Source organism: Pectinophora gossypiella, chromosome 3 (assembly GCF_024362695.1).
Source record: "Pectinophora gossypiella chromosome 3, ilPecGoss1.1, whole genome shotgun sequence".
Classification (NCBI taxonomy): Eukaryota; Metazoa; Arthropoda; class Insecta; order Lepidoptera; family Gelechiidae; genus Pectinophora; species Pectinophora gossypiella.
This window is the reverse complement of record NC_065406.1, coordinates 4,959,768-4,978,169: the sequence shown is the minus strand read 5'-3', so window position 1 is coordinate 4,978,169 and position 18,402 is coordinate 4,959,768. Positions and strand designations below refer to the sequence as shown.

The 18,402-nt window shown below is 40.3% G+C and overlaps 1 protein-coding gene across 1 annotated transcript; it reads right to left on the bottom strand.

The window, feature by feature from the left end:
- Positions 1-196: 196 nt before the first annotated feature.
- LOC126380139 (cyclic AMP-dependent transcription factor ATF-6 alpha) lies at positions 197-18,138 on the bottom strand. The gene is made up of 13 exons (XM_050029398.1): positions 17,980-18,138; positions 17,413-17,608; positions 16,887-17,011; positions 15,633-15,730; positions 14,663-14,744; positions 13,543-13,814; positions 12,768-12,952; positions 5,599-5,749; positions 5,196-5,293; positions 4,439-4,533; positions 3,350-3,556; positions 1,991-2,362; positions 197-1,442 (listed from the first exon to the last, which is right to left on the bottom strand). Exons 1-13 carry the CDS (start codon positions 18,020-18,022, stop codon positions 1,003-1,005), a joined length of 2,364 nt encoding a protein of 787 aa, XP_049885355.1. The 5' UTR covers positions 18,023-18,138; the 3' UTR covers positions 197-1,002.
- Between the last annotated feature and the right edge of the window lie 264 nt (positions 18,139-18,402).

The following is an 18,402-nucleotide window of genomic DNA, read 5'->3' as shown; positions in this document are numbered from 1 at the left end:
ATGGACGATGCGTTTTCAAGAGTTCCGTAATAACATGGACGTACTCTTTGGTAATAACTAATAACATAAATATAGGTAAGATGTATCGTATTAAATAGGAGTAGAAATAGTAGAAATATTTATTTACGCAGTCCAGTAACAAAGATGATCAAAATATTCTTATTAGTGAATATAGAGGGCCGTTAAAATTAATCAATTTATTTATTAAAATCATTTATTCATGTTAACAGATTACAATTTAAACTAATGATATTAAAAAATGTAAACAAAGTTATTTTTAACTGCTTTAGGGACGAAATAAAATATAAAGAAGTAACAGAACAATAACAAGGTCATAGCAATATTTGAAGATATAAATTAAATTAATTTGATAGACATATTACTTTTCTCTTCATGTAACTAAACAAGTTAAGCTAAAACCTAAGACTAAAACTAATATCTTAACATATTTCGGGACATATTTCCCTTTCATATGATATACATTACCACAACACTCTCTGTTAAGTTGTCAATATCAGTCATTTTTATTATAAATATCGATATATCGGAGGTCGTAATTTACAGTAAACGAAAACTGATTCAAGTACTATGTTCCGTGCAAGGGGTAGTAGGTAGAGAGACGATTAACAACAATATGGGGATACACCATTAAAAAGTTAGTGGAACAAGTGACTTCCGTCACATATTAGAAACGTACACTATTTAAGTATTATCATTAAATAAATGTAGTTTGAGATCTGTGTTATACTCTTAATATCTAATGTGTGATTTTAATCATATGGCTTACCAAAGTAAAAGTGCAAGCGCATACAAACATCTACTTTTAAAATACATTGTTCCCCAGTCCCGTAAAATTAGAATCCCAAATCTAAAATATGTTTTCTCAGTTAGCTAGTCACTAACAGCATTCTCCTAAGTCCTAGACTAACTTATAAAAGCATAACAATTGCGTGCACCTGCACTAAATAAATTACAGTCCTTTGGCATCCTCCTTAATTCTACTCACACTGCACCCTTATTTATGAGTACGTTATTGCTTTTAACTTTTTTTTCAGGTCTCCTACTGTTCCTCTCCTTACTAACGGCACTTTTCGAATCATTCTTCGATTCCTCATATTTGGACATTAAATACTGAGCAAATAAGTCTTTGTCTTCATCTTTGCCTATATCTAGATCGTTGATTTGGTTACTACCCTTAAACTTAACTGGGTAGTTTGACACGTTATTGCTTGAGTTTTGTAGTACATCTGTTAAGGGGTCATCGATTTCTGGTTTCGATGTTTTAAGATATGGGGTTCGCTTGTCTGGTCGGTCTTCGGGTTTGAGTTCTGGTTTTTTTCTTAAGCTTTCAGGTAATGTGTTTGACTTCAACTTGACGATTGTTGTGTTCACCACGGAGCAGTCGATCTGCATCAGGGTCACATGGTCGTTCATGAGGGAATCTGAAAGTCAGAAATATTCTTTCACATAAATTTAATATGCTGTGTTGTATACTGCATAATTCGCGGCGTATAAGTTGAACTTTGAATGCGCAGTGAAACATTTTTGGGTCTCAATCGAAGTGCGAGGTGGGACGCGAGGGGCAGCGCGTAACCATGACAACGAACGACCACCATTTTTGTTCAACTTATGCGCCTCAGATTTGAAGTGTACTGACATTCAAATGCCGGATTTCTCAAACTAAGATTCGTGGACCCCAAAGGTAACCAAACCCAAAACCCCAACCTTAAACCCCAAACCTAATCCAAATTAATGCAAATACAAGTTCTTAATTATGATTATTGTTTTCTTAAGGGGTCCGCGAACCATACATGGTAAAACGAAGCTGGGGGTCCGATCTTGAAAAAGATTGTGAAATACCGCTCTAATGGATGGAATGGAAAAAATTTAAAAAAGATTTAAAAAAAAGAAATATTTTGTTTATTTTCGCTTGGAAAAAAGAACTATCCATAATCAAGGATTTTAAAAAAAAAAACACTATTCAACTTACCATTGCCAGATCTAGCTGGTAAAATGAGCGCCATCTTCGGCGGTCTAGTATCATTATGTGAGACTGCGGGTAGTAGTAAATGTTCTCCTTTCCCAACACCCACTACATAGAAGGTATCGTCCCTTCGCTGTAGTGCTTGCAACAAGGCATTCCACTCACTCATATCATAATCACTCACTGGCGCCCTTATAGGCTTACGATATAAGGCCTCGTATTCATAAACAGGGTTGTCGAAGTCTATTTCTTTGTTTCTTCTCAGCCTGCGTAGCCGAGCTTTTTCTTTTATGTTCCTTTTGTTAGTGCTCGGGAAGTCCACTAAGCCACCATCTATGTTCAACTTGCTGAATAACTTGTATGTTTCCAAAAGGCCACCTGTAGTAGAAGTTTGTATTGGGGTTAGTGAGCATCGTACATTGCACCCCACGTGACAAAAAAATACATAAATCTCAAGAGAAATTCACTCCTATAATTGGGTAGTTTCCAAGGTCAAAGATAAATTATGGAATTATGATTACTAAATAAAGACAAGTCTAAAAGTGACAAAAAACGTTCTCTTTTTTTATATTTAACTTATTTATGAACTTTAATCATGAAAATCACAATAATAAGTGCGAAATTTTGTCACGTTTTTCCTGACGTTCATTTATGAATTGTTTTCGTGTTTTGACGTTTAGTAAAAAGTGACTGATTTGACTAGTTGGAAACTACCCTATTTATTGGGATATGGAGACCCATACCAAGTAAAACGAAGATAATACGTGTTATAAAGATAAACAGTGTAATGACAGGTCTTCTTCTTCTATCGTGTTAGTTGTGAGGTGGATTGCCAACCTCATCAACCCCGGTGTTAGGGTTAATATTCACCCGCCAAAGGTACCTGGCATGGTAAATAGTAACCGAGACCAACGGTTTAACGTGCCTTCCGAGAGCATGGATCATCTTACTTTCGGACAATCGGGTGATCAGCATGTAATGTCCTAACCAAACTAGGTAATTTTTTGTGATATTTCCCCACCGGGATTCGAACCTGGGACCTCCGGATCGTGAGCTTAACGCTTAACCACGGAAACCGAAAAGAATCGGTAGCTATTTTTTTTTCTTTTATGAAACCTACAAAATTAAACCATCGTGATGTTTAATTCGATCCCGAGATTTTAATTATGAAAATAAATTGTTTTATCAAGCCTTTTCCATGTGTTTATAGCGTTTCGTGGAATTTTATGAAGTTTAGGCACGTAAGCGCCCGAATGAACGATCACAGACCATAATCGACACTACTTAGCATTGTTCACTTAACATATCTTTTTTCTATCTCAAACAAAATGTCTGATGGGAGTGAGAATATAGGCTAACTCCTACCATCAATTTTTTCTTCATTGATATAAACTTTACGCTTCTTCCTAGGCACATTGTAGGTCCAATTAAGAGTCTTTCCGCCGCCAATCCACCGGTTGAGCTCGCCCACTATCCTACTACTTTCCGTCTGGTTCATATAAACTTCCGGTCCTTTTGTCACGTTCATACAATCAGTCCCAACTGTACTTCGGTTGAGTGATTGATCGTAATCTGAAAACAATATTCAATGTTTATAATATTGTGAGGGATTGACAATGTCACGCCGCATAAACAAATTCTGCAACCAGAGACTTCTGGAATGTCATCGTAAATTCTTCCTATTAGCGGCATCCTTTTCTGACGCATAGCATCGTCCTTGTTTTTCTTTACTAGAATGTTCCACCCGAGATTATTGGAGACAAGAAGCGACTATTCTGGTGAATGAGACCATAGGGTATACAGTAGTGTCGTTTTTTGTGCTGTGTTCGAGTGTCGCGAAATAGAGTGAAGTGACGGTGACGGAGTTATACCGCGAAGCCCTGTGCGGAAGCTGTACTACGTGTATAGTGAATAAATTCGTTTCTCCTTGGACTCAGTGAGTTTCCTTCCAACCCCGAAACCCACTTTTGTAACAATATTTATGTTTGTAAAAGAGCTTTTTTATTTATTATCGAAAAAACTCATACTTAAAAACTAAGCCAATGACAGATTTCCACCTAGCTCTTTTTATATCTGTGAGATCCAACTAGTTGACCAATTAGTTCCGCCCATAACTACCAGATGGCGCGCAAAGCATTGAATGCAGTCCTGAAAAGCGCAAGCGAAGATTGCACAGCGCGACGCATATATACAACTTTTTTTTTAAACAACCTTCACACATAATATTTCGATGTTACGATCATGATTTTTAGAGGGTACCTATCTGTCGAGTTTGAAATAAATTAATTCGATTTTAAAATCATATAAATTCTACATCAACATAATAATCAGTAATAATAATCACCTTGTTTTACAATTTCAATGTTAGAGTAATAGCATTTCAACAATAAAACTTAAAACTTTAACATAAAGAAGTCTTTCAATTATAAAAACAACAAAAATCTAAGTACTAACCTGGAAGAGTTTCTGAAGTATCCTCGGACCATAGCAGATGTCTTGTGCTGCTGCTATGTGGCGCAGAACGACCGACAAATGGTTTGTTATTCCATCTATTAACAAACAGAAAAAGAGTTCAAATACTTTATGCCTTGAATAGGCGCCTTCTGAGCAAACTCGTCGACACTTTCACAACTTGCTTGAAAAACGGGGAGGACCCTTTGGAACCCCGGTATCGAACTTGCACCAATGAGTTATTAATTTATCTTAAGTGTACTTTTCTGTAACACAGTTTACTCAACCATTATAGACGGCGATACGGCTCACCGTTTACGGCTATCACGTTTGTCTAACAGAAAGCTCGGTGAGGAGTGTGTGGGTCCGTAGTTCATCTTACTGTGGATGTACCTCTGACTAAAATTGGGCCATATTCGTGAGCTTGACTTTTTAAAAGCGAGAATGACGTCAAGAGCAAACCCATGTGAATAAAGAAGTCGTATATTTATTGGGTCATTTAATTTGTAATAATTTACGGTCGATAAGTACAACGACGCTGCCAATGCAAGTGTGGGTGGTGGTATTATAATATAATGAGTGACAACACCCACATATCGTATGTTTGGGCAGAATTGTATGTTGTGACAGGGGTAATCTATCCAGGCACTACCGTAGCCTGCTCTATATATGCTTTCATGTCCTAAACGAGTATAACACTACATAAATAAAAAACTTCCAAGAGTTTCTTACATAATAAACTGTACAAATGATTACTTACCCTAAAACGTTGAAATTTAACGAAACCATAAATATCATTGCGAATATAACCGCAATATTTTTCTTGGGGATGAGCAGCGACGCGTCGAGCCGAGGAATCTGAAATAATGAGTATTTTCTAGTTATTTGGGAACCCTAATATTAAAAATGTAGAAGTTTGCAAACTCTGCCACCCCTAAGGACCCCCTTAGGGGTGACAGAGTTTGCCAGAGTTGATAAATTCAACCTCTAAGAACCCCCTTCCCGTCCCGTCCCGTCTTAAAATCTCGTCTTAGTGAGCACCTACGTCTTAAAAAGAACTCCCATGCAAAATTTAAGCCTCCAAGGACTTGAAGTTTCTGAGATTTCGTAATGAGTGAATCAGTCAAGTCAATAATAGAATATTATGTATGCGTAGGATTTACCTTACGCCCTCGCCCGTTCGTGTCGACTTGGTCCCGCAGTAGCTTATTCTCTAATCGTAGCCTGGCTATCTCTTGGTGAGCTTCTAATAATTGTTGTTCCAAAGAAGTCACGTACTCTTTCTTCTTCTGTCTAGACTGACATGCTGACTCCCTGTAATTATAATAATAAGTGTAATTTAGAAATGGAATAACTCTTTCTGATTTTTTCTGAGGCGTAATGTATGTAGTTGAGCCATTGAGTGAGAGGTATTGGTACTTTTAAATGGATGTGTTTGTACGTAAGCGTCGTCCTCACTAGGGGACATATTTCGAGCGACTTTGTGTCCCTGGAGACATCGGACGACATCGGATCTCGTGAATTTACCTTATGTGTATATAGTTGGACAGAAGTAGCCGTCGAGCAAATTCTGGCAATGTCGTTCTAGGTGTCCCAATGGGTGCGAGGCTTTATGGTTCATCACATTCATATTATTAGGATTTCAATATTGACTATTCAGTTAGAGTCTGGGTTTTGCGTACGTGCGATGTATCCATTCCTACTATTTTACTTTCATATAATAATATTTTTAGTTCATATTGTGAAAAGAGTAAAAACTATGTATATTTGAAAATAATTTTCCGGGTTCTCTGGCGGCTAATCACATAATAACTTACACATAAAATAGAAACGTGATAGAGTTGCACAAATTACCAAAATGACCTCCAAACATAATGTACTGATGACATAAATTGAATAAATTATAATACGACATGTTTGCACAAATGTGTGGTGATCTTGAAACTACTAATGAATCGAACCAGTTGTTATCGTAGCAACATAATATATTACGTAATGTAATAATATACATAATGTAGCGACACATGTTTGTAACTAATTAACAACTACAGAACTTTAATTTTTCCAACATGGTTTTTAGGTCATAAAATATTTTGTCGCGTTATCGGAAGTAATTAGCATGATTAGACATACACATTCAAACGAAAATGCTTGAAATTGAAAATTTCAGTTCTCTATTATGAAATTATTTTACAGTTTGTTACACACAAAACTCGGCTGCATTTACATAGAAGTTCGGATTAGAGATTTAATCGAATGCTACCATTACACGAGTCACTCTTTCTAGAACATAATACATGGAAAAGGTCACCCAAGAGTCATTTACAAAACTTGTATTTTGTCTCATTGCTGTGCAAATGCGTCCACCTTCTAGATACCAGTCTAGCTTGAGCGTCATCCTGCTAGAAGGACTCTTTTCCACCATCCTCCATTGTTTTCCATTCTCATTTATATATTAATTTATTATTTATAACATGACAGTTGCGCATGGCATTATTGTGGGTGCCCTACCGGGTGCAGTGAATTAAACAATCCAGTCCGATACGACACTCAACATAAAGTTTATTTTTGCACGAGTACACAGCAAGAAGAAGGTTCACAAAAGTCACTAGACGGCACAATAGATAAAAGCGTAGCGTTAGAATAGGAAATAGAACTAACTAGAAGGCACAGGTTCAGGAAAATGATAGATAGCGTGAAGTTAAAAAGCATACAAAAATATCCGCTAACTACGTAGCGTAAAGCGCGGGAATCTTTACATAAAAAACAAGCGGGCATTCGCCGTGGTCTTTGAGATACGACTGGCGCGTCAGCTGTGTCGCTTGCGGTGCGGTGGGGCGCGCGCGCGCCTCGCATCGATTCATGACCATATAAGGTATTGTAGGCATAGGAGCGATGCGCGCCCGCTGAGTCACAAGTTGTACAGCGCGCCACAAAGGTTCGGAAATACTTCCACTTCACGCCTGCATCCCGGAAGGGGTATGCAGACTTGTATAATTTAGCGACATCTTAACATCAGGTTTGCCTCCCTGAAGGGGTAGACAGACGTGAATACCTTGAAACAAAGCAATGTTTATAATACAACGATCTCACCCGGGTTTACTTGATTTTATGATTTTATATTAACTTAAGATTTGTTTTTAATTTGATTAATAAATAATTTGTATTAAAAAATGATTTAAGTAATTTATATGTTCCCACATCACTCCCCGGCTGAGACCGTTGCTTACTACGGTCGATAGTAATTAGGAAAATGTACGGTGCGACCGCTTCTGGTCTTTTTGAGGTTAGTACGAGTCTCTTCTGTCTGTTCCGACTCGGAATCGATGGTGTCACCCGTCCTGATGTTCTCTGCGGCCAAGTGAGCTGGTTTCAACCGGTCTATGGTGACAGTCATCTCGCGACCTTGCACTTCAATCTTGAAGTTTTTCTGCCCCCGATCCAAAACCTTGTAAGGACCAGTGTAGGGGGGCTCGAGTGACTTTTTCGCTGGGCCCTGACGTAGAAAAACGTACTCTGACGTCATTAAGGTGCGGGGCACGTAGAATGTCTGCGATGAAGCTGCATGCCAACTTGCTGGTTTAGGCGCAAGGTTAGCGATGTGGTGTCGTAGCCTAGCTATGAAATCCGCGTAGTCCGTGGTGACGTCTTTGGTTGGTGCAAAGAACTCACCAGGAAGTCTCAGGGGTTCTCCGTAGACCAAATCCGCAGGTGATGCCTTCAGGTCTTCCTTCCACGCGCTGCGCAAACCGAGCAGCACCAGAGGGAGAACTTCGGTCCAGTGCGTAGTGTTGTGACACGTAATTGCTGCCTTCATCTGACGGTGGAGACGCTCCACCATGCCGTTGCCGGCGGGGTGGTACGCCGTGGTGGGGCGGTGATGGGCGCCGAGGAGTGATGCCATGGCGCGAAATAGCTCGCACTCAAACTGCCGTCCTCTGTCGGTGGTGATCGTCTCGGGGCAGCCGAAACGAGCGACCCAACCGGCGATGAAAGTGCGTGCGCAGGCCTCCGCTGTGATGTCGCTCATTGGATATGCCTCAGGCCAACGAGTGTATCTGTCGATGACCGTGAGGCAATACCTGTAACAGTTAGAAGGCGGTAATGGCCCTACTATGTCCATGTGGACATGGGAGAAGCGACGGGTTGGGGTAGAAAAGGAAGCGGTAGGGGAGATTGTGTGGCGAGTAACTTTACTCCGTTGGCAATCCGTGCATTCCTTGGCCCATTGACGACAGTCCTTCTGGATCCCCGGCCAAACAAACCGCTGCGACACCAACCTGGCTGTTGCCCTGGAGCCGGGGTGACTCAGCCGGTGTAGGCTGTGAAAAATTGCCTGACGATAAGTGCTCGTGACGAATGGCCTAGGCGGTGACGTTGACACATCGCAGTAGAGTGGCTGTGGATAATGTTTCAAGTTCACCTTTCTTATTTTCAGCGAACAGCCATCTTTCAGCAGTCTTAGCAGCTCAGGGTCTTCTGCCTGTGAACTTGCTAGACTTGCAAAATCCACAGCCTCCCCTATCTCCTCTATCCTGGACAACGCGTCCGCTACTACATTCTCTGGGCCTGCAACATAGCGGATGTCGGTCGTAAATTGGGATATGAGGTCCAGGTAACGGAACTGGCGCGGAGAACAGTTGTCACGACGAGAAGAGAATGCGTAGGTGAGTGGCCTGTGATCCGTGTAGACCGTGAAAGTCCTGGCTTCTACCATGTGGCGAAAATGACGGATCGCGTCGTAAATTGCGAGCAGCTCCCTGTCGTAGGGACTATACTTCTTCTGCGGTGACTTCAAACGCCGCGAGAAGAAGGCGAGTGGTTCCCAGGAATCCGCCGTGCGCTGCTGGAGGACTGCACCTATAGCACTGTCAGAGGCGTCTGTGAAGATAGACAATTCTGCTTCTGGATTCGGGTGTGCCAGCATCGTAGCCCTGGAAATGGCTGACTTACAGGCATGAAATGCTTCCATCATCTCTGGCGTCATGGTGATCTCCTGCTGACCTCTCTTCTTTGGACCTGCTAAAGCTGCGTGCAATGGCCCCTGGATATTTGAGGCACCTGGGATGAACCTGCGGTAGAAGTTCAACATACCGAGGAATCGCCGGAGCTCCTTCACGTTCCTGGGAACGGGGTAATCAGTAATGGCCTGAACTTTGTCGTCTAGTGGTCGAACTCCTCGCGCTGATACTTCATGTCCCAGGAACGTGATGGTTGACTGACCAAAATCACATTTTGCGGAGTTAATCAGGACACCATAATCGGCCAGGCGCTGGAACAGCTGGCGGAGATGACTCTGATGCTCTTCCTCTGTGGCTGAAAAAATGAGTATGTCATCCAGGTATCCGTAGCAGTTCGGTAATCCCCTTAAAGCCTCATCTATGAAGCGCTGGAAAGTTTGCGCCGCGTTCCGGAGTCCAAACGTCATGTAGGGGAATTCGAATAAGCCGAATGGCGTCGTAATCGCGGTCTTCGGTATGTCAGGAGGATAGACTGGTATTTGGTTATACGCCTTCACCAAATCTACCTTCGAGAAAACAGTACTACCTGCCAGCTGGTGCGTAAAATCCTGTATGTGCCGTATGGGGTAGTTGTCGGGAATTGTGCGAGCATTCAAACCTCTGTAGTCACCGCAAGGCCTCCAACCATCATCTTTCTTGCGGGCCAGGTGTAACGCAGACGACCAGCAGCTCTCAGATCTACGAGCCGTACCGGCCTCCAGCATGCTCTCGAACTCCTTTTGGGCTATCTTCAGGCGATCAGGTGGCAACCGACGAGGGCGACTCGTGACTGGTGGACCAGGAGTAGTCCGGATATGGTGGACCGTGTTGTGTTTTGGTGGTGTATGCGTACCTGCCGGGCGGGTTATTTCTGGGAACTCACGTAAGAGGTCATGATATCTCGATATCCCGGAGACGGCCTTGACGGAGGTGACAGCATCTGCACCCTTTCTTGCTGGCACGGACACAGAGAGTGTTGTCACGCCATCTATTAAACGGTGCTGCCTGCAATCAACAAGTAGATTATAGTAAGATAGGAAATCTACTCCTATAATTGGTTTGGAGACATCAGCCACCACGAACCTCCAGTTAAATGCTCGCCGCAAACCTAGATTAAGCTCCAGTTGTACCCAGCCATACGTAGATATCACCGTGCCATTGGCCGCGAATAGCTGGTACTCCGTCTTCGTCCGATGCTGTCCCAATGCCGTGCGCGGGTACACACACAGGTCAGAACCGGTATCGACGAGGAAACTCTTCTTCGACGCTTTGTCCACAACAAAAAGGCGGCCCGGTGCAACATTATGGCAGTCGTTGGCCGCTATCTCCGGCTGCCTGTGTCGTTTCCCGCGGTACTGCTGCTGTAAGAACAGGGAGTCGTACACTTAGTAGCCCTCTCTCCGAATCTGTTGTGATAAAAACAGACGGCCGGATTAAATGATCTGGATCTAGATCGTCGACGATAATTTCTATTATTATTATTACCCCTGCTTCTTGATCGGGAACGTGCACCGCCGTCATTATTTAGTTGCGATTGCAAAGAAGCTACCTGCTTAGTGAGTTCGCTAATCTGCCTCGTCATGTCTACCAACGAAACATTTGCACTTGTGGTCGCAACTTGTGGGGCGTTGGGTACGATATCGTACACCTGATCGGCAAGCTCCGCTACGTCTGCCAACGACATTTTTCGTTGCGCTGCTGCCACTACGGTCTGTAAATTAGTAGGTAACCGACCTGCCCATAATGTGCGGAGGAAATCCTCTGGAACGGCTGGTCCCGCTAACGTCTGCAAATGCCGCAAAAATTGCGACGGTTTCCTGTCGCCTAGCTCCTCGTACGTAAGGAGTTGCTTGACTTTCTTTTCTTGCGAGGCGGAAAGTCGCTTAATTAGCTCGGACTTCAACTTTTCATACTTGTCGACAGCTGGTGGATTGACGATGATGTCTTTCACCTCCATAGCATATTGTCTATCCAGCTGGGCCGAGATATAATAAAATTTCGTTGTATCCGCTGTTATTCCCGAAAGCACGAACTGGCCTTCGATTTGCGCGAACCAAAGCGCCGGGTCGTCTGGACAGAAGGGTGGCACACGTACTCCGACCTTCGCGAGTGCTGGGAAATCATCCTTGGCGGATGACGCTGCTGCTGCTGCTTCGTCTGACCTGCCCGATCTAGACATCCTCGAACTGGTACACGTCAACGCGTTTTAATGTTCAAACAAGGGGTCACCAGATGTGGGTGCCCTACCGGGTGCAGTGAATTAAACAATCCAGTCCGATACGACACTCAACATAAAGTTTATTTTTGCACGAGTACACAGCAAGAAGAAGGTTCACAAAAGTCACTAGACGGCACAATAGATAAAAGCGTAGCGTTAGAATAGGAAATAGAACTAACTAGAAGGCACAGGTTCAGGAAAATGATAGATAGCGTGAAGTTAAAAAGCATACAAAAATATCCGCTAACTACGTAGCGTAAAGCGCGGGAATCTTTACATAAAAAACAAGCGGGCATTCGCCGTGGTCTTTGAGATACGACTGGCGCGTCAGCTGTGTCGCTTGCGGTGCGGTGGGGCGCGCGCGCGCCTCGCATCGATTCATGACCATATAAGGTATTGTAGGCATAGGAGCGATGCGCGCCCGCTGAGTCACAAGTTGTACAGCGCGCCACAAAGGTTCGGAAATACTTCCACTTCACGCCTGCATCCCGGAAGGGGTATGCAGACTTGTATAATTTAGCGACATCTTAACATCAGGTTTGCCTCCCTGAAGGGGTAGACAGACGTGAATACCTTGAAACAAAGCAATGTTTATAATACAACGATCTCACCCGGGTTTACTTGATTTTATGATTTTATATTAACTTAAGATTTGTTTTTAATTTGATTAATAAATAATTTGTATTAAAAAATGATTTAAGTAATTTATATGTTCCCACAATTATAAATATACAGTTAATCTTGCAATTAAATATACATAATTATAACTTAGAAAATAATTTTCCAAATCGGTCCCGGTGTCTTCGAGTAATCGGGGAAGATTCATAAAATATTATAAAAAGTAGATCCCGACGAATTGAGAACTTCTTCCGTTATTCGAAGTTTAATACAACAAACAGAAGAAAATTTAAAGCAATAGAAATATTTACATTAGTGGATTATACTCGCAAGCATCATACTTTCAAATGTCTTCTAGCATACTACTAGCGAACAAGTCGCAATGGGGGGCAGCCTCGAGTGCAGAGTCGAGAAGCATTTCGTCTTATATGTATAATTAGAAATTTTTGAATATTGTTTCAATACAGTCAGTTGAGTAAACCAAAAAAATACGTACCGATTTTTAATCATCCTCTGTTGCTTCTTCAAAGCTCGGATCTCGGCTTCAGTTAGACTGGATGCATTCATCGTTGGACTGGTGGGACATTCTTGCTCCACCTCTGGCAACACAATATTTTGTACTGGCGTGGAAGACGGTACAACTTTCTGATTCATTACTATGTTATTTTTTGGTGGTGACATCTGAAAATGTTACATACATCATCACCATCTCCCTAGCGTTGTCCAGTTTTCACAGGGTCCGCTTACCTAACCTGAAGATTTGATAGGTCCGGTTTTTTACAGAAGCGACTGTCTGTCTGATCGTCCAACTCGCGAAGGGAAACCCAGCCTAATACAGGTTACGTCACATAACTCCGAAACGCATTTCTCGGGTACGTGGGATTCCTCACGATGTTTTCCTTCACCGATAACTTTTGTCAAAGATTCACATGGTAAATTTTGTACAGGGGTCAAAAAGTCACGCGGTATATGTATAAGTCCCACTGCTGGCTACAGGGTTTCCCTCAATAAAGCAGAGAGGATAAAATGCACTTATTATTAATAACCACAATAAGAAGCTAAGCTGGGGTTTAACATCTTTGGCACGTGATTTAGCTAGGCAACCTGATATGGTTGGAAATGTTGGAATGAGAACACAAAAGCTTTCATTTGATAAAAAGATGAGTATTATTTCTAATACCGGCTTTTGGTCTATATCAATTACCCTATGCATAAACCCTATAGAAAAAAAAATAACATAAAAATCAAAGATTTATGACCTCAATACAAACCTTGATATGAATTCCATTATCCTTAACACCATTTATGTTGTGTTGTAGTGGTGATATGGCTATAATTCCTCCCTTTGTACTATCTGCAGGTATCACTGTACCAGACGCTGTGGTAGGCACTACGGGCCTCTTCAGTATACTAGGGACCTTCTTCTGTTCGACAACTAGACGAATTTGTTCATTCAAGACAATTTTATTGTCCTCCCTAACTAGCGAGTTCACATTGTTTTCGTTGACTACTTTGAAGTAAGCATTCTGGAGGTTTACGTTACCTTTAAAAAGAAAACAATATCAATACATGTATGATAATTATTTTACATACACGCAAGGAACACGCAAATTTACTTTGTGTGTCATTGCTTTGGAAATTATGTAATTTCAGCACATTTCGTGTAATATTTGCCACCAAAATCTTATTTTACATTGTATAAGTAAAGTCACCTAATAGAAGTAGGTAGGTACATTTTATCGCATTACAATACTGGCTAAGGCGAGAATTAATAAGAAAATTATTTTCTTTCCAAGTGCAAGTCACACAGTGGATGTCAAGCAGGTCACAAGATAAACAACACATGTTTTATGCACTGAATGAGTTTTCAATGTCAGAGCAAGGAACATTCAATATTATAACATCCAGTCAACAACATTGTCTTGAATGTCTAAAACTAATGGCTAATTATCATTTGAATCATCCTTTACGTAAATGGCAACTACTAACTCATCATAAAAATGTAAGACGAGGAATAGGATGTTTGACTGTGTCAAATATAAATGATAAAAACAATCAAAATTCAAAAATCAATCTCATTCTCTTTCTGACTTATTTTCGAATTTTATTTATGAATTAAGTAACAATAAGTACGACGTTTGACCGCTTTTATTGATGACGTCACAGGCCTGTATTTCCACATAAACTCCAAAGCAAACTTTCAAGACTAGGAACATGCTCCTTGTAGATTTTAGCGTTTAAGAAGAAATAATATACATATGTACTATGTAAGATATACTCAATAAACCTAGAGCCGATGACCCGATCTCAGGTGTCAAAGTAAAGAACAAGGCCAATGACCCATGGTCAGAGTCCTAAATCCTCCAAAGTGTTAATCAGTTGATCTCTTACCATTTTGTATGGCAGGTTGAAGGGGATTAGTGACTTGTACCACTTTCGGTTTTTCTGTTTTATACCTTTTGATTCCCGACAGCTGTAACATTATAGATACACAATAATTTACATGTCATACCAAAAATGACTTTATAATGACACTCCATTCAAAAATCTCATTTTTACGATGTACAGTCATGAGCAATATCATGTATCCACTGTAGAACCCTGTCGCACTATCATATTTGACATTTAATGAGACTTACAGTTTAATTTGTCAAAAAAGTTAATGTGACATAGTTTCAAAGTGTATACATATTAGTACTCGTGACCGTACCGCCTAAACCGTAAGTGCTAGCGAGACAGACATTCCGCTCGTTCCCTCTTACTCCTTAGTCGATTACAACCATTTAAGACTAATGTAAGACACAGAGGGGGTCAGGTCGGCGCCCGACACGAATTGGCGCGGGGCGGAGAATTACCGTTCTCTATGTAGTGTTATTCTTAATTCTAGGCTCATAGTGCGGGAACACTAACACCCTGTAGTTCCGGGCGCAAGAATAGGGCTACGGTACCCCCTGCCTGTCGTAAGAGGCGACTGAAAGGGGACACTGGGGATCGTGAGTGATAAGGGCCCGAACCACTCAACATACGATCTCCGGGATGGACGGCAATGCGATATGGTCTCGCATCGCCGTAAAACTGGGATGGCGTAGGGGTGGGGATCTACCCCGGGACGCGCTTTAGTGAAAGCAAGTGCGAGGGGAGCACCGGTGCGTTCGATAGAGATCCCGGAGCTCCCCGACATGCACCGCAGAGGGCCATCGGAGGGGTTTTAGTCGGTAGGAGTCCGACATAACCTCGTCGCTCCCCCGGGTGGCGAGGTATCCATGAGGATTTCCCCTTCGTTACCAAAAAAAAAAAGGGCTCATAGTGTTCATATCGTAACATACAATACACCCAACCTTAATATAACATAAATCTTTACCTGTATAACTCCATTCTCAATAGCCACAACAGGTCCTTTTCTTTCAGAAGGTTTGTATTTTTGACTTGTGTCATTTGTATATGGATTTGTGACAGGTGCTGAAAAAAAATATTACACTTATACACCTGAGGATCAGGATAAAGTTAACACTTTATCACATTTATCAATGAATTAGTGCAGGCACCACAACAGTGCAAGTTCTAGTGCAGTTAATCATATCATTGTTACTCTGATTGTTTATTCATTGCATAATACATACATCATAAAATCATGCCTTTGTACCTATGACACTGACACATCCACACATCATCAAATGAAATCCACATATAGGATTATTTGCAAAAAATAGCGATCGGCACATTGTTAATACCCGGAATAAAAATAAACTTGCTTTACAAGTCAGTTGAATACATAAGATTACTAAGTCTTTTCAGGGGCAATGTATACGTTTTTACAATAAGATTCCCATTGACATTCAGAATTTGCCTTTCAACTGTGTTAAGACAGTAGTTAAACAGAAAGTTTACAAAGAAGGTTATTATTATAGTTTAGTGATTATTTAGAAGATATGAATGCATGGGATTAACTGTCTGAGAACTGATATTAGGCAACTAAATTACAATATTTTATGTATATTTATTTTTTTAAAGAATGTCTTGCGCCGGCTATATAGGTTGTGAGAAGCTGCAGTAGTTTTAGGCGGATGAGACATTTGTTATGTAAAAATTGACGATTCAAAGTGTAACTATGTTACCTACTGAATAAAGATATTTTTGAATTTGAATTTGAACACAACACTTTCGCTTCTTTCACTCTCATCAAAGACTTCATTCATGCTCACCTGTTTAGAGTACTCTTGACCTGACTATAATAATCCTATATCCTTGATTTCATAATTTATACAATTTATGTTCCAAACACAATATTATTTTCATAAATACCAAAAGTAACTGCAGTTATGTTTAGACAACTAATGCTCCCCTGCCCAAATTCCCAATATGTATATACATATAAGAATGACTTCATATAAAGTTGATAAATTCATTTATTATTCTAACTAAATGCCTACTGTAAGAGGGTAATATATATTTGAATAATGGCTGAGTTAAATATTTGTACAGTTGAGAAGCAAGCTCAAGCTTGTACAAGCAGTATCATAGCTTATTACACATCATAACAAAACATTATCACAATGATCATGTTTCTATAAACTATGTTATAGACATTGCCGATACATGAAAAGAAAAAACTTACCTGTTTTCTGTAGAAATAGTTCGACATCTTCTGGTTTCAGGTTGCTAGAGGGTTCATCATCAAAGCTGGACATCCAATCAAATGGTGACTGTGATGATTGCCTCTCAGATGTGCTTGTAGAGCCACTAAAATTATTAAAATCAAAGCCATTATAACCTTATTTTTTCTTCTTTTTATATTGTGTTCTGAAGCAGCCTGAGTTAACAATGGGATCTTTTCAGATATATTGTGGCTTTATTTAGTATTTTAGCATTATCAAACCTTATTGTCCTTAGCTTATTTTATTTATCTTTGCCAAGACTATCAAGGAATAGCTTTTTCTCTCATTTTCTACAATGCTCTATCCTGTGCTCATATAAAGTTTTTGCCTGGACTAGGAACCCTTCTACCTATATTAAATCTTCTGCTTTTCTGCCTAAGTCAAAATTGTTATTTGGAACATACTCTTTTTATGAATCTAGTTCTTCTAAAAGGAAAAGCATAAAAAATATTTATATAGACTAAAATTACTAATAAAATGTCTCACTTTTTGGAATCATCTTCACTACCAGAATCAGAGTTACTGCTTTCTGTAGGAGAGGACTTGATGCTCAGGACGGGAGATATTGGTGGCACCAAGATAGGCGCAGCATCAGCCAAGATCTCGCTTGGTGACGCATCAGTCGCGTCCAGCAATGAAGACCATTGGTAATCCTTGCTTAACTGGTCTAAAAAATCTTCACCTAAAACAACATTTATTATCAACGTTTTATATTTGGTATGGGTACTGACCATGCATACTGTACGGTTTTAATGGGTAACATAGATAAAAGATTGTAGATAAACATCTTTCAGCTTTGTTTTACTACGCTGTAACGCAGAAATGTACAGATAAGAGTCAGTTATTGTGTAGTATTTTATTCCAATGTACTGCCGATAATTAGCCCACTACATAAAGGAAATACTAATAATGAAAGCGAAGTCAAGGACATGTGAATAAATAACTAAAACAATTTGTTCGCCGGGTCAATAACACATGTTCCGCACATTGTTTTGCCACCCAATCAGCCGCTACGTAATGTTGTAATATTCCCAATAAGAATACAATACTAACCATATAAACAGTCCTTATTCTCAATTAAAATATCTGTATCCATTGGAATTATTTCACTTTCATTCAATGCGCAATAAACATTACACTTTACCGAAAATAACAAAAAATAGCGTAGCAATCCAACGATTTACGACAACGCCACATGTTTTTTTATCTGTAGTAAAAATGTATATGTGTCAATGTCAGTTTGTTTTGTTCGAAAACTCCATCCATGCCGTCTCCAAATTAATAATTTTATTTTATTTTATTATAGGTTTTTTATTCTTTATATTAATAAACCTTATACCTTTTGTCTTATTAATTAATAAGATAAAAGTGGCATTAATAGTAAACCATACGAGAAATATAACAAGTTCGCATATATTTCATTTCAACTTTATTTATTCTCGAAGAAACAAAATGTTATATGGCTTATGAAAGCAC